Here is a 27,209-nt window from a genome sequence, read left to right on the forward strand (position 1 = left end):
ACGGCAAGGCTTTTGCGGTTTCCGTCGTGGACACGCTGGGCAAAGTCATCAACTGTGCCTCGATTCGGACGACGGACCCCGAGGTGGCCGAGCAAGTGGCCATTGCACTCGCCATGCAAGACGGTCGGAGAGACAACGTGTATAGCGATTCGAAAGCGGCCGTCAGGGCATTCCAGAAAGGCCGGGTTGCCCGGCAGGTAGTTGAAATTCTGAAAGGCTCCAAAAACAGTGACAGTTACACACACTCCATCTTTTGGTTCCCTGCCCACGTCGGGCCGATCGAAGGGGTCCCTCTGAACTTCAACGAGTCTGCCCACGAGGCTGCGCGTGGCTTTACCGACCACGCTGCCCTCGGATCGGGCGACTTTCCCCCCGGACACAGGGACGCTACTAGCACCCGCAACGAAATTACCAAATTCTTTTACTTAGAGAGAAGGGTCTTCCCGCCGCCTCAATCCAAGCTAAGCAGGCCGCAGGCGGTCGCGCTCAGACTCCTGCAAACTAACTCCTACCCAAATCCGGCGTATCTTAATAGCATATACCCGGAAATTTACCCGAATAGTCCTTGCGCAGCCTCTGGCGAGGCTGCTACTTTATCTCACATGCTCTGGGAGTGCGGTTCGATGGGCCCGAAGTTCACCAAGGAAGAGTGGGACGCGCTCCTACGAAGTCCCGTCTATGAGGAACAAATCCTGGCCGTCCAGCGCGCCCGCGATCGGGCCGGCAGGCTAGACCTGTCGGTCCTGTCGTGAGATTAGCCGGGTGCGCGATTAATTGCGTTTTGCTGGACAAAATAAACGTTTATTCACTCACTCACTCACTTACTCATCACGTGACCTCAGAGTCGCTCGACAAGACGTAGTCACAATGACACAAAGCCAGTTCAAGCCGATCGCTTTAACTAATGACGTCATTTGTGACATTCAACTTTGGTCACGTGACCCCGAGCTGTTGAGGTGCAAATAGACTCTCCCCCCTAAAAGACGGAGGCGCGCGCATGTAGGTTCCCTTCTGGATGGATGGATGGATGCTATGAGCGTCCCCTTTATAACGGGGCGGTGACAAGTGTGCCACCTGGCTCGACAAAAAAAGTTTTTTTTTGTTGGCCTAATGCCTCTACTTCGATAAAATCTATCTTACTACCGGAAAAAAAAACGTAAATTCCTAGCCCAGTTCTCTGCCCTTTACGGCAGACTGTCTTTATTTTTTTCCAAGATTTATTTTTGTCCTTTCTCTCTAATTTTCTGCCACCAATACTCTATCCGTCTCTTACTTATTTCAATCGCGGGTATGTTCAGCTTTCCATTGTTGTCTTTAAAGGGCCCCTCACCAGGTTTGACAATTTTGAGCTAACGAGCGCAATGCAAACGTACACCTGGGCGTTCACGATCACGTCTGCCAAAATTTGCAACGCTACGCGCCGCGGAAATGGGTCAAATTTCAAGGTGAACGCTGCTTGCCCTTCCTCTCGCGGGCGCACGCCCAGAGAATGAGGGGATGACGTACATAAGAAAATGGCCCTACGTAGATGTTAGTGCTGTGACGTCGCTCCTCCACGTAGACGACTGTGCTCTGACGTCGCCAACAGTAGCACGTGACACTGCGATAATTATTTGACACAACATGTGTAGCTTGTGTAATTTGTTGCTTGAATAGATTAATAAAACTTGAGAGAAATAATGAGACACACAAAGGGAATGTGTGCGTCTTTCTCATTTTTTTTTTTCGTGAATTGCAGCGAGATGCGAGGCTACTGTGCCTCCGTTTCCCATGCGTTCGTGTCCCCGCGGTTAGAGCCAACGGTTCTAGAAACGTTGGTTAGAGCCGTTAGAGCATCGAGCAGACGCCAGCCCTGGAAACAAAAGTAATGTTCTGGCGCGTTCGAGCACTCATTATGCTTATTTATTCTACCGCGTCCAAGTAAACGTTAAGGCGGCACTGGCTCATGATACCGCCGCTCGTGCCCGTACAAATGTCGCAACTTTCATGCCCGTCCCGCAGAAACAGGCAGTACACCACAGAGAACGCCGACACAACGCCCACGGCCGCTACATAAAAAAAAGGTAGCGGCCGTGCAACGCCGCTCGCGTGCTCGGGCTGGCTCGGGCACGTCATGCGCACGTGACCATGCATGCGCATGACGTGTTCATGCGTATGTGTCAAGTGAAAAGGGCAGGGAAGGAATTTGGCTTGCGAAGGCTACGCAGGGCCAGTGGCAAGGGTTTGAAACTCGCCTCCTCGCATCATTGTTTCGCACCGCTACAAATTATTGTTTTTCTCAGCTCGTAATGAATCGATTTGAAAAATTCTTGCGGCATACTGCTCTTCATTCGGCACACAACAACTTCCAGCGTCTAACTAAAATTTGCTATGTGGCCTGGTGAGGGGCCCTTTAAAACCCCAGGCTTCATGTAGGCTCGTGCCCAAACGTACACCTTGGTGGATATCTCCACATTCGATCAGATCATGCTCCGCTGTTTCCTTATCTTCCCCGCAGCATGTGCACTGTTCTTCTTGTTTACTGAATCTCGCTTTATAACTACGCGTTCTAAGGCAACCCGACCTCGCTTCAAATAGTAAAGCGCTTCCCCTTGAATTATCGTAAAATGCCTCCCTCCAAGCTTACTTCATTTTTGCCCTTTCGGTAGTTATTCGAAGCCGGTTTTTTCTCCATAGCTGCCGTCCAGTAAATCCTCTCCGCCTCTCTGACTTTTCGCTTAACGCTCTTTGTTGACATATTGCTTACACTACCAGCCGTATATCTACTAGTGAACCTCCTAGTTCTTTTTCTCCACTGTGTGTCCACACTCTTCCTATATAAATAACGGAACACCTTCTCTGCCCATCTACTCTCCTTCATATTTCTTAGCCTTTCTTCAGACCTTATTTTGCTCTGAGCTTCCCTCGCTTCAAAACCTGCCCATCCCATATTGCCCTTTAGAGACTCATTTGTCGTCTTCCCGTGAGCACCCAACGCGAGGCGTCCCACAGTCCTTTGATTTACATCCACTCCCGATTGCAGCTCTGCCCTCATGCACACCACTGAGTTCCCTAAAGTAAGCCCCTGAACCATTACATCTTTCCACAGACCTCGAAGCACCTCGTACCTTTTGTATCCCCACAACGCTCTGTTTCCTTTTGCTGCCGAGGCTTTTTCCTGCTCCTTTTTCCTGTTCCTTCTGCTCCTGACTGAGTGGCGCCTTCTGGTGGCTCGGATAGAACCACTTGCAAGATGGCAACCGTAAAACAGTGCGCAGAAGAAAGCGTACCGCCGGAGTCTGGTTCTCCCCGGTTTGGCTCGAAACCGGATATGACGTGAACTTAGGAAGGTACTCCCTGCCCCTAGACAGGTACTACTGTAGCTAGGGAACGATCAGACGATTCCTCGGCCTTGTCCCCAGCTTTTACCGTCAAGGCAGTGTCTAGCGTTACGACTAGACGTAACGATAGGAGCCGTTGCAGTTACGTCTGGACGTAAGAATAACGAGTCTTAAAGTTACGTCCAGCGTGACAATACAAATGCAGCCCGTTAAACCTACGGAGCACATTGGCTCTAGTGGCGCAGCGGTTAACGTGTCGTGCTCGAAACTGCGAGGACGTTGGTTCGAACCTCGCTGCTGTCTCGTTTTTTTTCCTTTTTTTTCAGCAGGGTATTGTTTGGTGTTGCATTAGTCTGTTACCAGACTGAGAAGTGCGAAGCGGAGCGTGGGTTACGTGCGCCCCAGTGACACGGGCACACCACGGACGCTGGCACGGACGGGCGCCTGCCCCGACGGGGCAGACGCGCGGGCTAAACAGCGCGTGGCCGCGACAGCGGCCAGTAACGCGTGACGGAGACCCTGCCAACCGGCCATTGAGCGTTAGCGAAATGGCCGCACCCGCGAAGGGGCCTTCACTGAGCAACAGGAAAATAATGTACTCACGTTTGTGGAAAACCACATCTGGACTAAAGTCCCTGGATATTTCCCTAGGGACTTTAATATGGATGTAACGATAGCGGTGACTACAGTTGCGTCTGGACGTAACCCTAGCCACAGTCTACTACAAAATTACGCAACGACGGCTTTTATCGCCAGTGACAGCTCGATCACAGTCAACCTGCGGCATTCCGACGCGGAGTGATCAAGAACGAACACAGCTGCGCATTTGTAGGTTTTCTTGCGGCATTGTAATCCTAGGCACGGCATGGAGACACGTCAATGACACTGCGCGATGGCACCTCCATAACTGCGGCGAGGTGAAAATGGCACTAGGGAGGAACTTCATCAAGCGCGTGACATACTAGGCACTCCGTGGCGACACGGAGAAAACTGGGGAAAATTCAAAACTTACTTAGGGAAAAAACAGCAGGCAGGTGTCATAGCATTAGGTCACGTGGCAGTGACGTCATCTATTGTTCGTGGTGGGAGCCGGACCGCGGCGATACGCATGTGCGTAGAACTGTGACCTTAAGGCAGACGCCAGTCTGTCCAGTGAGGAGGCCAACGAGAGGCTCTTACCGTACGATTCTTGACACTGAAAGTACGTAAAGAGGGACATCGCTAAGTCCTGTTTAAGGTAATCTGTATTTAAGTGCTGCGACCAGTGGCGTAGCCTGGGATTTTGTTCGGGGGGGGGGGGGGGGGGCTCACGTTGCAGCGCGACCTCCTCATTGAATTTTTCGAACGACTAAGTATATGAATAACATGTATTAGCAGTGACAGTTTGTATTAGATGCTGCAAATCAATTCTTGAATGCTGCGGACTGTCAAGAACGAGTAACAAATGCGTTTCTTCATAGAAATATTATGTTGGCATGCCCGCAAAATTCTTCCAGGAATAACTGTCTTCAATCTTTTCAAATTTAAAATTTTTTGTGTGTGTAAGAGGTACGGCAAATATCACGTAAACTTTCGAACTGCATCATTTTTTAACTGAAGAAACGCCTGATAACAAAAATATGAAGTTCACAAAGTAAGCAGGACGAAGCAGCCTGCAGCGTTTACTTTTGCGACTAGGTTTTCCTTGATGATTGCAGCGGAGATTTCTATAGTCTGGTTTTGTACATCTGGACTTAAATACGAGGCATTATTTGGGCAACTTTCCAAATGCTTTTTCAGATCTGTGTCGCCACAATCCGCTCGCATGCGAAGCAGTGCTCTTAAGTTGCCTGTATTTCTAGAGGAGACGGTGCTTGAATCCATGGGACCACTGTCTCTGTGGCCACGGAGAGCCAGACCTTGCCGCCCGCTAAAGAGAACTCTCTCAACAATAGGCTGTAACTTCCTTCAGTTCTCTCTTATTTGAATTTGCCTGCCATGGTCCAGTTGATGAACAACGCTGGACACACATCCTGAGAAGGTTTGAAGAAAATTATCGGCTACCAGCTGAGCGTCAGTGTGATATTTAGTGGCTTCATGTGCACCGAAGACATCGAGGGCGTGCTTCCACCTTTGAAATGGCTTGGATACGAGGGCCCCAGTGCGCGCATATTGGCCCTTGCCAACCTCACTTCTGCTTAAAAGGACACGCAGTCGTCAAAACGCACCCTCTTGAAGCGCTGAGTTGCTAAGCCATCGGTACCTGTCCAGCCAAGCCACCTGAAACCCTCGTTTCTGCTTCAAATCGTTCATAGACTTAAACATGTAGCCTGGCGGAGGAATCCAAGGAGAAGTTAGCAGTTGATATTTTCTCTGATCATCCGCTTTTGAGTCATCTGTGTAGAGCCCGATATCAAATTTGCATTTGCTAACATTTTGAGGGTCTGAAAAAGATAAATAATTAAAGTGTCACTATTTAGTACGTCCGACTACTGCGCCATTCTCAAATTATATACACTAAGTAAACCAGTACATGCGCCTCCGACGCGTCTCGCTCTGATGTCTCTGATGCCAGTGCCTTGCTTCAGTCGCAGAAGTGTTGTATCTTGAAGCAGTACCTGTGTAAAACGGGAGGAACATGAAATATAAGCTTGGGCTCCACTATGCAGCTATTCCCCTTGAAACGAGGCGGTTTCAAGTTTCGTGGCAAAAGCGTGTTGTCCACGGACGTGCAAGACACCAGGATTCTTCTTACTGCGATAGCAATTATATGGACAGTCTCGGCTGATTTTTGCCGTCGCCGCCGTCATGCACCGTATAGTCTATAATATATATATATATATATATATATATATATATAAGCCACAAAGAAAAATAATTCAGAAAAACTTTCCGACGCGCGGAATCGAACGGGCGATTTCCCGCTTTCCAGCGCGCGGCGTTAGACGGCTAGGCCACGGAGAGCACCGTCTTTCAGCCTGCTAACGGCGAGCTATTTATATACACCACTTACATCAGCATGCTTTCTTAGTTACCACATAGATGGCACGATGTGCGCGCGTTGCGCACTTTAAAGATCGTCGCCCCGCTCCTGCGAACGCCGTTGCTCTTCGCCCTACAGGGCGTGGTCGCCTTCGTACGCTTATCTCGAGGAAAGAAAGAGGCGGCCGCGGGGAGGGGGGGGGGGATGGAGCGGGCGGTTGTATGTCTTGTGCTTTCCGCGCGATGTCCGCGCTGAGGTCGCAGAACGTACGAAGGTCACTGCAGCGGCCGCGTTTGCTGCACGCTGCAGCGGCCGCGTTTGCGAAAGGAGCGCGCTGTTCAAACAGAAATAAATAACTGTGACAGTAAGCGCTCGTCCTGTGTGTACCTGTTCGTTCGTTTCGTGCGTCCTGCTTTATGTTTGAGCAGTGCACCTCAAGTGTCGAGCTGTGACGCATGATAGTTCGCGCTCGTCCTGTGTGCGTTCTTTTCGTGCGTCCTTTGGGCTCGAGCGACGCGCTGGCAATTTCAAGCTGCTTTCCGTTCTTCGCGTTACATTCCAACTTATTGCTATCGCATTCATTGCTTCGCCGTTGCGGCGAAACTGTGACTTTTTATTTTTTCGTTTTATCTCTCGTAACAACATGTATGACAGACTGGCGGTAGTGTAGTAGTGAGTAGTCCATGTTTTTCCTCCATAAGCGAGCGGCTTCATGAGTACTCGCAGCATAACGTGCTGGTCCATGGTTTGATCTTAATGAGCAGTTCTTTTTGAACCAACTGGCAAAAAGCGCCCGTGTTTTGTTCTCTTGAAGTGTCAAAACATGTAAATTCTGCAAGACTGGTGGTTATAAAGGCCCACCCAATACAAAGCGCACAGACATCCTAAATCGTCATCAGCTGCAAAAGCATCAACAGCGTGAGCAGCTGCGCAGCTTTGCGTGTTGCCTTACGGACGCGTAGTGCGCCTTTCGCTGAAGGAAGAATTACGGCGTGGTGGGCACCACCCAACTGCACTTGCAGTAGGAATTCTAGGATAGTTTGAAACGGCTAACGTTACGCACACAGACGTTCGTTTCCTTGCAGCATGGTTGATGGCACCGAACGAGAACTAACAATTGAGAAGGCGATGCGCACGGGGAGCGATTACTCTGTCGCGTTCTACTCTTGAAGGCAAAGCTATAGCGTCCTCCAAGTTTTTATCGCAGTTCTTCCTCACCACTACCACAAGACGAAGAAACATGATAACACACGAAGGTTCTCAGCTAGCCTGGTAATAAGTTTTTCATAAATACAGCAAGCAGCCGTGCAGCACACGCAGGCTAGCTCAACAGGCAGCTTTGCCTCATCAGAATGAAGCGCGCATTTGAGAGAGGATTGAGTAAATTACCGAGAGTGGATTCTTCATCCCCTCGAACGAGCCCAACTTGCGAGACGTCCTCTTTTCCAGCATCAAGTTAGGGCTCTTCCGATGTCCTACGCAAGAAATAGTAGCGTTGGTGAATGACAGTAAACTTGCACGAGTATTTTCTGGGATGACCGTATCAGTGAAGCACAGTACCAGTTGAATAATATTTCTTGCCATTTATTTCTAATACCTGCAGCGCCCAAAGGTATTATTGCAAAAGGGCAATACACAGGGTTACCCGTGCTCGTAGAAATAGAAAACTGGGCAAAGAAATTTCACTCAACAGAAAGAGAAAAAAAAAGTTCACGCCGTAATACATTCAACAGTAATGTTCTTAAAAATGCTTCGGCAAGACAATCCGCAATCTGCTGCGGTAGCTGATTCTACTGGGTTATCGTGTGTGGGGAAAACGAGTTCGGAAAGACGTTCGTTCCACAAATAATTTCCCTTAATTTTAAAGATGGTCACTTATATGAGATATGAAATGAGGCGTTAAAGGTAAGTTTCCTTACTTCCTTATTAATTTTACCCATGCTGGGAAAAAGATTTGAAACGCCTTTCTAACCTCATGTTCTTTCTGCGTGTGCTTAAAAGGGCCCTGCCGCAACTTTTCAGCGTGGTCAGAACACGCGAGCGAGACGCTATAGCTTCTCCGTTTCCTTCCCAGGCCCGCTGGAAACCCAGCACGCGGCCTGGAACTTACGAATATTTCTCAGTCAGCTACAATTCGTCCCCTATTCTATCGACAAATGATGCCATAAACCGAAATGATTGCACCATGAATCCGTAATACACTCGGAGGCCGGTGGCTGATGCGTAGGCTGCACAGTTACTGCGACCGCCTCCATGTGTGCGCGCGCGCGCGCTCGCGATCACACTGAAAGTAAGTCGCACGTTCACAGAAAAAGAGAAAAATTGCCCAGGGCCATGATGCGCGCTGCTAATAAGCACGCACCGTCTAGCCCCTTTGTTTTCGTTCCCTTCGAGTTTTTGTTAATTATGCCTTTCGGTGTTACTTTAGCTGCGGCTAAGTATTCTCGCGTCGACTCAGGGTCAATGTGCGCCGACGACACGAGCCTGACTATAATAGTATCTTTATGACACATCTGTATTTTCTATAAAGACGTCTTCCATAAGCGCTCATGCGTCAAAATCGAAGAGGCTCACGTGCTCTAAGGAATAGGGGTTATAGTACAAAAATATAATGTGCTTACCTTTGCTGGCTTTGGTGGCATGGCTTGGACGCTTTGGCGCAGGTGAAAAAAATGACGATATTCTTTTCTGCGACATGATCGCACAACTGAAGCGCCAAATCGCTTCGCGTCGGTGCAATTGACTGCGTGCTTTTGTCCCGTTATAATCCCTCCATCATTAGTGAGCAGGGTACGCCCCGAAACGCACTAACAAAACGTTCGATTTTCACTTTTGTTTAAGCACACTCCAAGGCAAAGTTACCAAAGGTAGAGTAGAGCCCAATAAGCGCGCACGATGAACGGCTAGACCGTTGAAGAAGCAACGACAAAGGGATGCGTGCCGTGTGCTAACAAGTTAGCCTGCGCGAGCAGCAACGACGGCAAGAGGTGCAGGCCGTGTGCAGAAATGTGTTCCGTGCGCAAACCGTTGTCAAGAGAATCAAAGGGAACTAACTATCCTCCTCGCAGTTAAGTCAGTCTTCCCGTTTGTACCGGAGAAAAAGAGAAAACTCCAACCAGAAATTTATTTTAGGATACCCGACGTTTCGAAGTCTGACCGGCTTCTTCTTCAGGGGTGAGACGGCCCGAGACGCACGGCGCTTACGCCTTCTTACTGACACTTGTAGCAAGCCTTGACAGTAGAGGGAGGGGAGCATTTCTTAGTCGCACCTGTGGCGTCGGCGGCGCCGTCCACACCCCCACTGCGCATGCTCGGCTCGTCTCGTGCCGGCATCAAGCCTCTCCTCTCCCTCCTCCTCTCCCTGGAACGCGGGCGGTGTGTATATATGGCCTCGAGGGCCACCACCATAGAGTTTCCTACAATACTTACTAGAGGGAACTCTGGCGCTAGTGTCTATGGGAGCTGCAACGCATGACGCTTCAGCCAGCATGGGAATGATGGGTAGTACACAAATTTGTCTAAACTTCGTTCTTTCGGCTCCGTTTGGCTCCGCGTCGGCTGCATCCGCTTTGTCGAAAAACGAAGTTCAGCAAAACTGAGCAGTTCCACTTCACCACTTTAACTTTTTTAGGCTCACCAAATCAAACCTGGTCATTAAGTTCACAACGGTCTATTCTTTTATCCGAAACGAACGCCGAAACACAGCAATAAACAAAGCCACAAGTACGTTTGAAGCCGCAAGCACGAAGACTAAGCAAATTTGTGTACGACCCATCATTCCCATGGTAGCTGAACGATCGCAGCGCCAGAGTCCCCTCTAGTTAATTTTAGGAAACTCTATGGCCACCACAGGAGAGACCGGCGCTGCTATCGCGATGACGTGGTAAACGCCATCACGTGACTCTCCTTTGCCGCCGGAAGCTTTGCCAACGCTGCTCGCTGCATCTCATGCCCGAGGTTGAAGCTTTGTTTTTAGGGGCGAAGCTCCTTAAGGCGGCACCCGTTCGTCCCTCGTAGTCGTCGTCGTCGTAGTAGTAGCAGTAGTAGCCGTCGTAGTCCGTAACAAGTCTTACGCTTTGACCTCCAAGGTGGTGCCGGTGGGAGATTTTTCCTGTGCGTTGTTGAACAATAAAAAAATCACAGCATATCCACGGAGTGAATGATGATGAGTGGGCGAAGCTGCGGAGGTTCATCGGTAAACCGTGAATCTTCCGTGAATTCTGCCCAGTACATCATCACCGACGTGAGATCGGGCGCGTTTATACTAAAGGTTCGATGAGTTATGACGACTTGCAGCGCACTTTAATTTTACATGTACGCTGTGAATTTTCATTGTTTAGAAAACCATTGCTTAGAAAACATCTGGCGTCTTTCGTTAAGCAGCTGGCGTCTTTTCGTTTTGCTTTAGAAACATCTGGCATTCTTTCGTTTTGCTTTTACAAAACATCTGGCGTCTTTTGTTGGTTTATTTCATCAATCAACGGCGTTTTGAACAAAATTTTTATTGTTTAATCACGCACAGGAGAAATCTCACCAGGCACTACCTTGGAGGTAAAGAATGGCTGCTAATGGGAATGAGAGACAGAAGAAGTCGGCTTTTAGCTAACGCTGCGAATTTTTTATTGTTCAACAACGTACAGGAAAAATCTCCCACCGGCACCACCTTGCAGGTCAAAGCGTAAGACTGGTTACATACTACGCTACGAGGGACGAACGGGTGCCGCTATAAGGAGCTTCGCCCCTAAAAATTCGCAGCGTGCGCGTTAACTAAAAGCCGAATTCTTCTGTCTCTCATTCCCCATTAGCAGCCATTGGCATGTTCCAGTAGGAAACGTTAGTAGAAGTAGAAGTGTAAGTGTTAGCTAAAAGCCGACTTCTTCTGTCTCTCATTCCCATTAGCAGCCATTGTTTACCTCCAAGGTAGTGCCTGGTGAGATTTCTCCTGTGCGTGATTAAATAAAAAGTTTGTTCAAAACGCCATTGATTGATGAAATAAACCAACGAAAGACGCCAGATGTTTTGTAAAAGCAGAACGAAAGAACGCCAGATGTTTCTAAAGCAAAACGAAAAGACGCCAGCTGCTTAACGAAAGACGCCAGATTTTTCTAAAGCAATGGTTTTCTAAACAATGAAAATTCACAGCGTACATGTAAAATTAAAGTGAGCTGCAAGTCGTCATAACTCATCGAACCTTTAGTATAAACGCGCCCGATCTCACGTCGGTGATGATGTACTGGGCAGAATTCACGGAAGATTCACGGTTTACCGATGAACCTCCGCAGCTTCGCCCACTCATCATCATTCACTCCGTGGATATGCTGTGATTTTTTTCTTCAGCATGGTCTATTGCTCTGTGCCGCAGTGCCGAACGTATTCGACCGAGCCCGGTGTTTCCACGCATATCCCAAAACCAAGAAGTAGCGAGATGCGTAGTTGATAAAGATTATAATGGGGAAGCAACCCAGCATGCATTATCGTGTGTGTAGCAAGCACTTTCGCGAAGAAGATTTTGTGTACTGCGTTGGGGCTAAAATGTTCGGTAAGTACTACGTGAGACTTTCCGTGACTGTACACATAGGGATTTGCGACGTTTATTCACGCCAGGCTGGAAAAGACGGTGCCTGGTTCCCGAAGCAGTGCCGTCGCAAAACCTTCCTGTCCGTCCCTTGGATGCTTGGACCGTCCAAAACACACCGAGCGTCGCCGGAAGGCGGCGACGCTCGGCACAAGGGCGGCGATAGTGACTCTGTCTCGATGTTGTTCTTTTACGCTGCATATTCGGACGTGGTCGGTCTCATAGGCTGCCTCTCCTTCTGTTAGCAGCCGCGATGTGCTGAACTGCTGCTGGTCAACGAACTGGTTGATGCCAGAGACCGGCAGAGTCGCTGAAAACGAGATACGGTAATTGCAATTAGTAGTCGAACAAGCGATTCACACGTGCTGACATGATATCACATCAGTCAATGTACCCCTCGCAGAGCACACGAAGCGGAAGCGTGGATAAATGAGACAAAAATATATGCGGTTGAACTTACACTTATTAAAATATATCTGTTATAAACCATCGTCCGGCAACAGTTCTGGCTAAAGGGGCAAGCCGCACTCACTACGAGCGTTGTGGACATTGCTCTACTGTTATTGCGGCAAAATAACTTATGGCTACCTTTACGAAAGACCTCGCGAACGCAATAACCAATGTCGAAGCATCGTTTGCACTCGGCCATTTGATTACGCGCTGAAAACTAGGGCAAGGCGTTGCCGTGAATTGTGCGCGGCAGTACGCGCCGATCGAAACGGTACCTCTCGGCCGCGCAACTTCCACGCAAAAGCAAGAGATAAGTGCGCGATGTCGCCCTCGCTTCAGTAAACATAAATGTACACGAGATGAGAGGACGCTTTGAGTTACAGATTATTAGGTAAATTACATAACTCACCTTTTACAAGACTGGCCTCTTCACGTTCGGTGTCCATGGCTCCGCGCGCACTCGCTCCGTCGAGAGTGCACGACGCGACGATGACAGCGCGTTGGCTCTCGAAAAACCTTTGCTGACAAACACACTGATTGCTTCATAGCTAATACAAGTGCATTCAACGCTTGCAAAACGATAAAAACCGCGGCTGAACACTGGCGACGTCGAACACTCCGCGCACTCGGTACCACGTGATGCCGTTTTATGCGCCACAGAGAGATTCCGGCAGACGGCGCCACGGTATGTCCTTGCCGCCATAGCGCGCGTTCGGAATTCAGTCAAGGGCGTCTTTACTTGGCTTTCGCTTGACTTGACGCTTTGCTTGACTCGAGTAGATGCGATGGAAGCAACAGTACCTTCAATCAGCGTGCCACCACTCGTTGAAGGCAACGTTACCCCACCCTTACCGTCGTCGGCGTCAACAACAGCAAGCAACGCAGAAGACAAGGCTGCGAAGAGACGCGCATACGTCGCTGAACGCAAGCGTTTGAAGCGAGCTGCGGACCCGGAACTTCGTGCACGCTGGAGCCGTTCAAGTCGTACTTAGTGTGCGCATCGTGTAACAAACAGTTAAGCATTCCCAAACCAAACCCAATTACGCAACATTCACGCGATACCCCCGCCACTCTGCGACGCATTTACTCGAGTTCCCCCCGTGGGATGATGCGGGCGACTTTTTTTTGTGCTGCCACATTCTTTCTCGGAAGTTCTTTGTTTCCCCAATGTACGAGGCGGGGCAGTCGGAGCACGCGATCCTGTACACGACACCCTGCGCATTTTCCGCAGGAGCGCGGTTTTGGGGTCGAGGGAAGAAGCTGCCGATAGTGGTGGACGGCTTGTGGGCTACGTCGACCCCTGCCTTTCTCATTTGGATCATGGGGAACAGATTTGGTTAATGGGGAACAAAACCCTCTAGATCTGCCGGCATTTGTTGGAAGAGTGCACCGCTCGGGCACCTTGCGCCTTTGCATCGAATGCGGAACACGGGGCCGCACTGCTCGGTAGCACTCGCGCTTGTCAAGCGGGCCTGGTAAAGCTGGATGGGTTGAGAACTTTCTGTGTTCGCCTGTGCGCAGGTATGCAATGTCTTCCTTGTCGCAAAGGTTATTTACGTGAGTCAGGTACTAAACTGCTCGTGAGATAAAGATCAGGCTGCGCATAAAGTATTCGGCACTTTCGTGTGGGGTATCAATGGGAACCAACGTGCAGGGATAATTTGTTTCTCCCTTCATATCTGCTGGGATAATGCATTTGTACACTAACTTATGCCTCGGTTTCTTCTTTGCAAATTGGCAGATTGTTCACACTTTTACACCACGCCTACCCTTGGCTCTGGCTAACTAAAGGTGGACCTACACTCTAAGAAAAAAAAGTCAAAAGAGGGTCATGGAACCGTGACTCTCTTCGGGCGTCCATGTGACCCCTTTTGGAAGGTACAGGCAGAGAAAAAGAGTTAGCATTTCGGAAGGAGTCACTGAACGCTCCTGAAGCGCATTTCGATTGACTTTCGTCATGAAAGAGCCGCCGTATACGCCATACATATCGCGCGCTTGCCCTTTGGCGCCGTTGTCCCGTTGTGGCGCCTTGCTCGCCGACGGAGACGGGGTTGGCGCCGGGGTGGCGCGCCGCTTCTGCTTTCTCTCTCAGTAGTCTCAGTCGTGGTTGCGCGGGTTGCGTGTCTTGAAATTTCATGTTCATGCGCGTCTTCGGTAGTGTTGACGCCGGCTCCGTGCACGAAGTGACGCTTGGAGGGCGGAATATTCATGGAGCCGCGGATACGGACAACGGCCGCCAGTTAACGGTGAGTGTACTGCTTTCGTAGGTACTAATTATACAACTTTAGCTGGGCGTCTGCAGCAGCTCTGCGGAAGTTATCTGCCAGCCATTTCCAACAGCAGCCTGTGTCTGCGGGGCTGTTGCGGATGCCCAACTAAAGCTGTCAGTTAACGAGTTGCCACCGTTATGCGCGTTGCTGTACAAGTTCCCATAAAGTGAGCGATGCAAACAATTATCAAGGGTCATTTCTGGCTGATCCCACGTTGTGTCTGCACTACTGAAGGTGCAAGATGTCGTTTTGAGATGCACTTTAGTCTACTTCATAATAACATTTCCATCGACCTTGAGTGTGCTGCGTGCTTCCGTGCGCGTGGGCACGTGAAAAAAAAAAAAGCCTGTGTACAGAACGCTCAGACGCACTATATATAATGGTTTTTGTTGGCTTAAAGACGGTAGTTTGAGGTGCAGATATAGTACGGTGGCTTCCAGAACGTACGCGGTAGTCATTCAAGTTGGACACGCCTCGCCACGGTAAGGCGAAAATGCTAGACTTTCGACGGCGCCCGTTGTTGCGGCCGCCGCCGTGCACGTTTTCCCTTCGTTACTGTTTGCTGTTTTCGTGGTTTGCCAACATCTGCGATGACGCTATAACAGAATCAAGTGAGTGTACGTGATTGTGGGAGTTATGTGTGCTAATTCTAGCATATGACATGTCTGATCTCGACGTAGACGGCGTCCGCACGCGCTGGGTGTCGTTCGGGCCCTCGTACTCGCATGTGTTTATCTGAGTATGGGTTACGTTTGTAAAACATGCGGTCAGTAACCACTCACGGCGTGCCCCTGACTGCCTGAGGATGTGCTTGGGTGTCGGGGTGAGCCGGAGCAAAACCGTGTTTATTCTGAAACCAAATTTTGAAGCGATTTCTCAGAAAAGAAGTGCTTTCATTCGTATATAGCCAGTGCCTATTGCGAGACGAGGTGCCCGCTGCCTTTTACGTGAAAATTTGTTTTCGTTGCGAAATTTGAACTAAACACTCGTGGCAGATGTGTATACAATAACGGTGTGTTGAACAAATGGTGGTTTTAAATACAAATAATGTGTGTGTTTTGGTTATTTCCAGAATCCCGGATCACTTCTCCCGCCTCCTCACTCCAGGTGACAGGTATACACTCGGGGAAACGAAGGTGCCACTCTGGTCTGGCGTCTCACCGCTCGTGATGGGAAAATCAACAGCGGCGTTCGCCCTGTCAACGAGGCAGTCGGTCCTACATTTCTTTTGGTTGGACAAGACGACGTAGGAAAAGAGGTGAGTGGCACCCACGCAAAGGAGCCTAAACCAATTTCGTTTGTTGTTTAAAAGAGGCTCACATCATCTTGTGCTGCAAGTTTGTCGCCAAGTGACGTGTTACAAAAGGTACTATTTGCAAGTTGTTTTACACGATAACGGCAAAAAACTTGGTTCCTTACCATGCGTGTTTGCATTTGTTGTTTTGTTGTGAGCCTTCATTGTGTCTATGTGAACCACTTATTTTGTAGGTTTCGCAAACCTTTACTGCAATTTCATATTCTCATCATAATATCACGTTCTGCTTTTCAGATACCGTTTTTCATGGTGCTCACGCTGAACAGGAGCGACAACCTAGCAAGCCACAAGTCTGATGCCTCCAGCCGTCACCACTTTTTTATTTATTCTTAATCATAAGGAATAAAAATTGAAACATGATACCCATTTCTGCAGTTTATTTTGCACTATATGACACTATGCACATCAGTCACACATTTTAGTTGGCTATACTCATAGAAGCATGTAAATGAGCAATACCCAAAATTCTTAATTGGAAATCAAAGACCATCTTTTCGCGCTTTCTATATACTTTGCTGGAAAAATATGTGTTGTTTTGACGAGTTTTATTAAAATAATGCTAAAACTGAACAATTCTTTTTTGCAGTCGCTTGCAGAACGGCAAGTATTATTGGACTTGCTTAAAATTAATACTCCACTATTTTCAACAGTAGTCGCGCAAAAATTGAGCAAGGGTCAAATGAGTAGCTTAAAATACTTGTGGAGTCGCTTGACGCTTCGGTGTGGGTCCCTTGACCCCCGTAGGAGTGTTACCGGCAAGAGTCGTCCGACTCCCTATAAGTGGTAACGTGATCCTTCGGATGAGAGTCTTTCCACTCTTCCTAGACGGTCAGGGGACTCTCCTAGAGCAAGCCGACCCTGACCCACCAAGAGAGTCACCGTGACTATTTAAAGAGAGTCCTATACGTGGCAAGTCGGGACTCTCCGAAAAGAGTCACGCATACTCTTTTTTTTCTTAGAGTGTAGAGAATGCGTTGTGTCCATCGACTTCGAAAAAAACATGCATACTCAGGCCTACATGACTAATTTGAGCATGATATTACAGTAGTAGCAATTAAGGGTGTAGCAAAATACGTTCCTCCCCAATGCCCTCTTTACTTCATTGGTAAATTCGAGGCTCTGACTCACTAATGGTTGAAGTTTGAAAAACAGCGCGTAGACGAAAACGTTCTCTATTTTTGGAAAAAGACATAATTCCATTCCCATTCCATTCCGTGCAAAAGTCACTTAATTCCATTCCCATTCCATTCCTCCAAGAATTGTCCCCATTCCATTCCGGGGTCGCGAAAATGTGGAATGATTCCAGAGTCATTCCAATTCCGGAGTGGCAATTCCGGAACACTGATCTGGCGACATCAGCTTTATGGGGCGTTCATTCTTTACTCGATAAAACTATAGATGCCTTTCCTACGTTGAGTGGGATAGGTTTCAAACAGGAGAAAGTGCCTCAGACAGGCTGGCCGACTTTTCGATAGGGGGACCTATCTTTGTCAAAGGCGCCTTGTCATCCTTGGCTTGTTAGTTTTAAAGGGTTAGTGTAAGGCGCCTCTGAAAAAGATAGGTCCCCCTGTCGAAACGTCGGCCAGCCTGTCTGAGGCACTTTCTCCTGTTTGAAACCTATCCCACTCAGTGTATCCATCTGTCGGCTCCCTTCTTGATCTTGGTTTCCTACGTTGAGGAATTACAGGAATTGAATTGAACTTCCCGGCCATTCCTGTAGTGGGAATGGGCTAAGTTTCTTTATTCCGAGGAATTAAAAGGAATGGAATTGCGGCAAGTTCTAATTCCGCGGAATAGAAATGGAATGGAATGGAGGCGACATTCCGCAACACTGAAAGGGATACTTGTAGCCGAGCGACTACTTTGTGCAAAACTTGGAAGTGGCCACATTTGAAGTTACGCTTAGCTCATCTCGACGCAAGTGATAGAAGAGGCGAACACACGTGGTGAGAAACGATCGCACACGTTGTCGATCGCACAACCGGTGTCAGAGATGTCGTCAGGGGCCTTTGGGGCAACCATTGTGAGAGCACTGTGCCCTTTCTGACACGTCTCGGTTGAGATGTGTGAACGGTTTAGAACTCTATACTTATTTTGATATGGATTACCGGATGAGGTATTATTGTCTGTATGAAAAGGCGGAAGTAAACGTTTATTAAAGTGGTGAGGAGAATTAATGTTGGTCAACTATCGCACGTGGAAATACGTCAACATGTCTATCGTCTCCTTTAGATAAGCCTTTATGTAGCAGCCGAGTATTATGACCTTTGGCACGTTTGCAATTGATGGCTCGCGAATTTGGACGAATAAATATTCAGCAGTTTCCGAGGAAACAAATCATCTGCATCCAGAAGGGGGAGCGATGGCGTCCCTCCTTGGCGCGAATGTTTAAATATATTTAAGATTTCCGCAACAGTTCTTGTCTGTCATCTCAAACTTACAGCGCGCCCTTAAATGCGCCTTGTTTTATACACTCCTTACAGGAATTTTGGTTATGCGCTGGAAGGCACCATGTGTTTTACTACAATAATATTTGATATCGTTTTTTTTTTTCAGCTGTTCAGTTCGCACTCAACCGGGAGGCGGGCTTCACTGGGAACACCTCGCCCGCAAGTGCCGGGTCCAATTGCATGACGTGGCCGCGCATTTCTAGCAATCCGGATTGGATGATTATTACGTGCCATGACGTTTAAAAACAGTGCGTAGGGCACTTGTGCATGTCGCTCAGGCAGTCAAACCCCTGAATAGTTGACCTTATAGAACGCCGCGGTGGTCTAGTGCTTATGGTGCTTGACTGCTGGCCCCATAGGCGTGCGCACGCCCCCCCCCCCCCCCCCCCCCCTTAGTCACCTATGAGGAGGGGGGACGCAAAATCTGCCTCGTACATTGACTTAGCAGGGGTGATGAACCTTCTTTCCCTTGATGGGAACCCTGCGCACGCCTATGCTGGCCCGAAGGTCGCGGAATAGAATTCCGGCCGCGGCTGCCGCGTTTCGATGGAGGCCACATGCTAGAGGCCCGTGTTCTTAGATTTAGGTTAAAGAACCACATGTAGGTGGTGGAAATTTCCGGAGCCCTCCTCTACGGTGACTTACAACCACATTGTGCTTGTGGGACGTAAAAGCCCAACAATTATTTATATTTTCTGAAACTGTGTGTTAAGATCAATCCGAAATCGGACACAGTTTCGATCGACATTTGGCGTAAACTGGTACTTGCATCAGTTCTCAGGGCGGACGTTTATTAAACGAACAGCAGGCGAGTGTTCTTTGATCGCCCGAGGTGGGAGGCTTTCTCAGTGCAGAAAGTCATTGACTTCCGCGCTTGGTGCACCAGACTTGGCTAATCCTCCAAGCTTTGTGCCGTGAACAGCGCTTCACGCATTATTTAGCAGAAGCGCGCAAACCGCGGGACAGGGTAGTTGACGCTGTTCTGCTATAATGTTTGATGAACCACATAGCCCACCTAGAAACCCTTGCGCCTTCCACGTGTTTTCGGTGGCTTGAGATTTCATCTTGGTTGTTTTTATTGCGGTGTGGGCATTCCAACACTATGTGATGCCAAGGCGCTAACATGTTTGACCGCAGGACCACAAGGACCGCGAGTGGAAGTTCGCCCGTTCCAAGCTGTGGATGGGCTATTTCGACGAAGGCTCGACGCTGCCTCCCCCCTTCAACCTCATCATCAGCCCAAAGTCCGTGTGGTACTTCGTGCGCGCACTGCTGAGGCTCGGCCGCTTCCTCGGCAAGAGGGCCTTCGCCGCCACGCCACGATTGCAGCACTCGGCCGTCAAGGTGACAGTGCCACAGGCCAACAGTTCTTATTGGCTTCGAGTCGCGCCCTACGCGGTGCCATCAAATTACAAGTCCCCTAAGACGTCGACTCGAAAGCCATCTTCTCAGTCGACTGCAGTGGACGATCCACGTGAGGCCTTAATAGGCTGAAACTAGATCGAATCGAAGGGACACCAGGTGGCGGCACGAGCAGCGAGTAACGCCCTTGTTCCTAAAGCAGCCACTTCCGGTCGACCGCCGACTTGCTTTTTGTGCGATCTAAATTAAAAATAAATAATTAAAAATGGGTACTGTATGAAATTAATGGTTCTACTTAACGCTAATGATACGTATGACATCAGAGCATAGGTTGAGTTACAAATTGAGTTGCATAAGTGACAAGAATGATTAGAAAATAATATGAAATTACTAATTACCGCAAGTTATTCGCCGTAAAAGATTTATTTGCCACAGAAACTGGGCAAACCCCACTACCAACCACTGGTTCACTAAAAATGAACAAGTTGTCCGCAAGCGGCAGAAACGTATGTGCCACAGAAATTGCGCAAATCCCACTACCCATTGCTGGTTCACAGAAAAGGAAAAATAGAACACATGGGTGGCAAACACGAACGTGTGCACCACACAAGTTGAGTTCACGTTGCTCGTCGCGTTTCGCTAAGGAAGTGGAGGACGAAGTCACTGACCAGAGTTAATCAAATTGTTCTGATCAGGTTTAATACGGCTGTCTGGAATACGAGCTCAATAGCATAATTTTCAAGTCTTAATTTGATGTATTATTATTATTACTTTTACTTTTTTAACCATTTACATTCTTCGAATAAGATTTTAAGCTTCAACTACATATATCTTCTTGGCCCATCCCCCAGAATGGGTACGTGCCACAGAACAGAAGGCAAAACAAAACAAAACAAGAGTTAATAACGCAAGGTTAACACAAGGTGCGAGTGCCAGTATACTAGACACAATTTTCAGGGTCGCCTCCAGTTTTCTTTTTGATTGCGAGCAGGCTGACATTGCCTTTTTCTTGTTGCGCACACAGATTCGGCTTGCATGCGAAATCGCCTAAACGCCTTGGCATTTCTCCTTCCAGCCCGAGTCGCACGATCCTGTCTGCCTAGGAAAGGACAAAACCAACCGGGTACGTATTCGTGGCTTCCAATGAAACGCCTTTCGTTTATGCGCTGCCTTCAGCAAATGTGTTTACTATTCAGCCGCACTGTTAGGCTCCACCTTGAGGTAAACAGCATAGTTTGTGTGAATGTGCACGCTCGTAAATACGCCCTATAAGTAATGCACAATCCGCGCAGCAGCCACACGTCACGGAAACTTGGCTATTCCCTATGGACAGAAATACGTCTGATGGGCCCCCGTGGCAGCTGTTCCGGCCTTGCCTTTAAAAGCGCTCATGTGTATAGCATCAAATAAACACGATCACATTAGGCACTGAAGGAAACACTCCTTCCAATGTTGGTCGTCTTGTGCATGTTAAGCTTGCACCAATGAAGGCACGTTTGCGTTTCTCATTTATTTTTACCTTATCAGAGACAAGTAAGTTTCCGTGATTGGTGCTGAAAACAGCATGCTGTCAAGATAGGATCCAGCAGTGATGCCCCTTATTTCGTTTCCGGCAGAAACCAGGAGCAAGGCACAACTCGGTTATCCTGCAATTCAATGGCCAATCGAGCAATGTTCAATACCAGGTAAGCCATTTTAGCTTTCTATATATGTCTCACTGATGCGTCCGTGACCGCCGAAAACGCACTTGAGGGAACATGGAACTAGCTGCGCATCTGCACACGCAGCATGGCATACGGATCGTATAACACTACACAGTTTACCGTTCGCAGTGTACCGATGAGAACACCCGCCACGGTGTCTAGTGGCTCGACTGCTGACCCGCAGTTCAGGGGATCGAATTTTCGGATGGAGGCGAAAATGCTTGAGACCCGTGTGCTTGGATTTAGTTGCACGTTAAAGAACCCCAGGTGGTCGAAATTTGCGAAGCCCTCCACTAAGGCGTCCCTCATAATCATATATCGTGGTATTGGGGCATTAAATCCCAACAATTATATCACCGATAACAAAAAAATTACACCATCTCCCACTCAAGGGAACCATGGGGGGATGCGAAGCAGCATTGGGGGCGCACACCAAGTTTCCGTTACGTTCACTCGGCGTTTCCGTTAGTGTGTGAGGTTTGCATTTAGTGTTTGTGTTATCATTACGTTGTGTTTGTGCGTTGCTTTCCGTTAGCGCCGATGAACGAGTGGCGACGACGTTGACGTCAGGCCCGTAGCCAGGAATATTTTTTTTTTGGGGGGGGGGATCCATGACTATTCGAGAAAACCAGCTATTTTTATTATTTATTTTTGGTAAAGACACCTACTTCACGAAAACTTCGGGGGAGGGGGCCCTAGCCCTCCCCCCCCCTACTGGGCGTAATTTTGTTGGCACTGACTACGGTGACGGGGCCCGTCAGTGCAGTACCGTCGTAAAAAGTGACGGGGCCCGTCACCGTAGTGTAAATTGTAATAGTGACGGGGCCCGTCATAATAGCGACGTACTTATAGTAACGGGCCCCTTCATCGTAAACGGGTGACTACGGTGACGGGGCCCGTCAGCGCAGTTCCATCGTAAAAGTGACGGGGCCCCATTTACCGTAGATTTTTGGTCGTTTTAGACGCCCTCGTCGTGTGGCGTTCGTGGCGTAGTAGTTACTTGTGTGAGGCAATAAAGAAAAAAAAAAGCGTTCATGGTGCAGTTGGTTGGCGCGCTATCCATGGAGTGTTAGGGCTGCAGGTCGTCAGTTCGATTCCTCCCGTTTTTTCTTCCTTTTGTTTCAGGTTATGCGTCAACATCAACGTTACTGCTCTGACGGAGTCGTAACTTTTTCGTTCATTCTGCGGCGGTTAGGCAGCCCTAGCGTTCGGATGATGCGTTGTTCCTAGGCTTGTGCGAATATTCGAGCACTTCGAATATTCGAACGAATATTACAGTATTCGAATTCGCTTGGAAACAAATTTAAATTCTAGGAAATTTCGAAGTATTCGAAATGAACGAATAGACATAGATAAACCGCATGTAATCCCTTGTAAAGATGGTTCACTGCAGTAGAGGTGTGCTATACCGTGAAAACACCTTTCCAGGAGAAATCCGCACTGCCGCGAAGCCCCACTTCAAGGTTAAATGAGCATGTAGTAAAGCCTTGTTAATTCAGAGTCAGTGGGACTGTGACAAATTGAATTAAGTGGGTTTCGAAATTAACCAAACATACAAAAAGCGGGATGCAATGAACTTTGAATTACTGGAAGTAATGAGAGGTGGTCGTTTGCTGTGCCTCCTAGTTTGCGGCTACAAGGGTTTTTTTCCAGCAATACTTGGTCCGAATTTTGCCGCTAAACGGGGAAACGGCGGGGCCTCGCTGAGGCCAGTGCAATAAAAAAAAAAAGAACGAGGGGAAAAAAAACGGTCTCGTGGTCACTGAAATGCGCGCCTGCGGAAAAGAAGGACGTGCTTCGCTGCAACACAGTGGTGACACACGGGCAGCATGTCACCTAGCTCCTCGTAGCGTCAGTGCGTCATGATGCGGCCATTCGCGCCAATCCTTTCTGGTAAAATAAAGAATGTAATAATGACCCAGTGTGACGGAATTCGCGATGTGTTCTGGGTGAAAAAGAGGATCATTGAAGCTTTCGAACTGAGTTTCGAAGTAGGCGTTGCGGGCAGTACTCCGCCAGCAGTGCAAGTGCGCAAATTGCCGGAACAACCGCCAATCTGGAGGTTCACCACACATCGCGAATTCCATCGGACCGCCCTTTATTAATTTATCTATTTTCCCTGAAAGAATGGTTAAATCATGACGCACTGACGTTGAGAGAAGCATTCATCATGCTGCCCGCGTGTCACCGCTGCGTTGCCGTGAAGCACGTCTTCTTTTCCGCAGGCGCACATTTCAGTGTGACCACGGAGACCGGCTTTGTTTTGTTTTTTCTTGCGCTGGCAGCAGCGGGGCTGGGATGCTTCACTTGTCACTCATTAGTATCGCTACACTTGCATTGCCTTGTGGCTCCTAAGGGCCATCGTTCTGCGGATTTGCGGCTAAATCGGGATCGGGAATTGAGCACATGGCACCCAAAGTTTTGGGAATTAACCGGGCGGGTACTCACCGCCGCTTCAAATTATCCAATCAGATTTACATTGCAAAAATACAGGGCCGTAGAATCCTTCTAAGTTATGCGGAATTCGAAATAAAGTTCGAATAATGAGGTCTTGTACTGTATACCCTCACACATCGATTCATCATTCTTTAAGTTTAAAGCTTGTTTAACCGGCTTATTGCTCTAACTATAGTAAATTTTAATTAATATATTTCACAAGTTATCACTTGCATTCACCCGAAGTCCAATCCTCTACTAGTCAAAGTTGCTTCGAAATCGCTTCGGACCTAAAATTTACTATTCGCACAAGCCTAGTGGTTATTCCTATGCGACCTGTGTTCTAATCGCGCTGAATAAGAAAAGTTTCTTTTTTTCTTTTTTTCAGTATTGTTTCAACAATACCGTGCCGAGCTTCCGGCTAGTCAGCAATAGTTACTCATTCGTGGTAGCAGGGCTCAGCGTGGGAGAGCGGAGCCCATTAATCAGCATGTCGCTGTGCCGCTGACGGTCATGCGCTGCGCAGCCAGTTACAGGGACGCCAATGGGCGCAGCGAGGACAGCCAGTCAATCAGCAGTGTTCCCTGCGAGATCTCTTCGACCATGGAAAGCATTCTAGAAAAAAATCCATGAAGACTTCAGGCGGCAGGTGGCCTGTTTTGTCGGCGGTGCACGACAGTACGAAAACATTTCGGGGGAGGGGGGGGAGCAGCGACGCAGCGACATTGGCGGCATGCTGATATGCAGCGTCAGCGGCGCAGCGACATGCTGATTAACGCGGCTCCGCTCTCCCACGCTGAGCCGTCCTACCACAAATGAGTAACTATTATTGACTAGCCGGAAGATCGGGACGGTATTGTGAAACATATTGGAAAAAGAAAAAAAAAAACGGAAAAATTTCTTATTCAGCGCGATTAGAACCGAGGTCGCATAGGAACGCTAAGGCTCTCTAACCGCCGCAGACATGAACGAAAAAGTTACGACTCCGTCAGAGCAGTAACGTTGACGTTGACGCATAACCTGACAAAAAAAGCCTATATGGTATTCAAAAAAGCCAATACCTTGGTATTCACACGGGGGAGAAACGCTCGGGGGATAAAGGCGGAGCCCAGTGACGTCAGCTCGCGAGGAGAAGTCTCCACAAATGCCCCCCACTCACACGGACGAGGCAACGGAGGGGGAGACCAGTGTTACCAGACTACTCCTGTGGCTTGTAACCGCCCGTTTCACCCAGCTGCTGACGACGATGACCCCAGCTACAGATGACCCAAACTGCAGACTGGACACCCACTGCCGCTCTCTGCAGGAGCAAGTGCAACAATGTGGCCAAACAAGAGCCCGAAATTCCGCCATATCCCCCACCGCCGGGGGATCGTTTGTCCTGTCGGGAAAAGGTCCCCGTCTCCTCCGTGGAGCCGCGGGGGAGTCACGCCCACTCGCTAATCCTTGACGTCGCGGTCACGTGATCCGCAATCCCCCCGTCTCCCCCCGAGCATTTTCCCCCGTCTGAATACCCTTAACTGCGGACATATCTACGAGCGCGAAAAACACAAAGGACGAGGTAAAGACGGCAGATCAGCGCTGCGTCCTGTCTGCCGTCTTTACCTCGTCCTTTGTGTGTTTTTCGCGCTAGTATATATGTCCGTAGTTAGTAGCTGAACACCAAACTCTAGACGAACGGGTACGCCGACAACGCAGACACGAAGTGTGGCCAAACCGGCACTGTCCGCGCTACATGGACAACTGTACAACCCGCGCGCGCGCAATGCGCGCATCAAACGAAACAGAAAAAAAAAGAGAGAGAGAAGCCTCGCACGTGACAAATGACGTCGCGGAGCAGAAGCCCCGCCCTAGACGGGCGAGTTGTGAAAACATCGTCTCCCTGCTCGGGACGTTCCCGGTGGTTGCAGTCCGGCGGTGGAACAGCCGTCCGCCGGTCGCTGTTTCCTCCTCGCACTCCTCCCTTTTCTTCCTTGCGTGCGCGATCCCTCGAGGAAACAAAATTACGGCCCCCACTGGCTACAGGCCTGGTTGACGTTACAATTCATCTGAACGGGGCGAAGCGAGAATGACGGAAGCCGACCGAGCGCACCCGCTTATATACACATGAAATGGGGGAGGGAGTGGAGAGAGTGGGTTACAGGCTGTATTTGGCTGCGTCGCGGCTACACCACGTGGGATGAGAGGCTGCGCCGCGGCTGCAGCGCGGGAGAGGAGAGCAGAGAAGGCGACCGAACACCTGCGTAAAGGAGAGTGGGAGGGAGAGTAGGCGCATGCGCAGTGGCCCCGAGCACAGCCCCGAGCAAAAGTTGCTTCGCATCTAAAATGGCAACTGCAGACGAAGTGCATATATGGGCATTGTATTATGTGCGTCACGCAATGCATTCGTAGTCCGCGGGTTGCAGCGCTCACGTGGTTGCGCTGCCTTACGTAGGCGCGATCATGCGCGTAGCTGGACCATGCTCGATCACTACTTATCCTAGATCATGCTATATCGCCACTCGTTCAAAACCGAAGACGCTACAGACTCCCACGACGCAACGCCGTTTCTGCGTTGATCTTGTCACGTTACGACCACTGTCGACCACAGCGATCAAAAGGCAAGTGGTAGAGACTTCCGTGTGTGTGGGTGTAATCAACGGCTACAGGATCTAAAATAAAGGCTATGCACCTAACGAAATGTGTCTTCATTCATCTTGAACGTCAAAAAGTACAATCCGAAGCCATCAATCAAATCACATATGCATCGCATCGGGTCGCTCAGCATTTATTGGCTTTGTTGCGTGGTTGTTGGCTTCGGAATTGGATTCAGTTTGCATGGTGTGATGAGTGGACGTGCGCAAGTGTTCAAAGTGCGCGCCGTGAAAAGATGGAGAAGGCGACGACGAAACTAGCGCTGGAAAATTAAAAGAACAAAGAAAAGCCAATCATAGAGGCACAGAGATCATGGAGGCAACCAGAATTAAGGCCACGATATGCGGAAGGTGGCGGCGAGAGGCCACGTGACTTGTCTTCTTCGGGCTCGTATCTCTTTTACCGTTCAAGTTATTGTTCGGAACCTTGCCGTTGATTCTAATCACACTGTGTTTGCGAATAGCATCTTGCTGGAATGTGCGACAGGATTGCCGTTGGGTAGATTTGAAAAGGGGCCGGAACAAAAACATTTAATTTTAGCGCCAAATATGTTGCCGCATATAACAAAAGTGACATTATGAATAGTGTAATAATAATTAATGTATTTTTAACAAGCAAAACCATAGCACAATATCTATCAGTGCAGGCAAATGAAGAAATCAAATAATTTCATTGCAGTTCGTATAGAATAACGTTCTTAGCAGAGTATTCTAGGCCAACAACTATTTAGGA

General features: G+C 48.9%; 1 protein-coding gene across 1 annotated transcript in view; it reads left to right on the top strand.

Annotated features, from left to right (window-relative positions):
• The window catches only part of LOC119381054 (transient-receptor-potential-like protein), a 182,341-nt gene that overhangs the window by 107,379 nt on the left and 47,753 nt on the right, over positions 1–27,209 (top strand). Inside the window, exon 7 of the mRNA XM_049412203.1 lies at positions 19,480–19,686. Within this exon, the coding sequence (XP_049268160.1) occupies positions 19,480–19,686 (207 nt within the window). The remainder of the gene's footprint in view (positions 1–19,479; positions 19,687–27,209) is intronic.

Source organism: Rhipicephalus sanguineus, chromosome 2, assembly GCF_013339695.2.
Source record: "Rhipicephalus sanguineus isolate Rsan-2018 chromosome 2, BIME_Rsan_1.4, whole genome shotgun sequence".
Classification (NCBI taxonomy): Eukaryota; Metazoa; Arthropoda; class Arachnida; order Ixodida; family Ixodidae; genus Rhipicephalus; species Rhipicephalus sanguineus.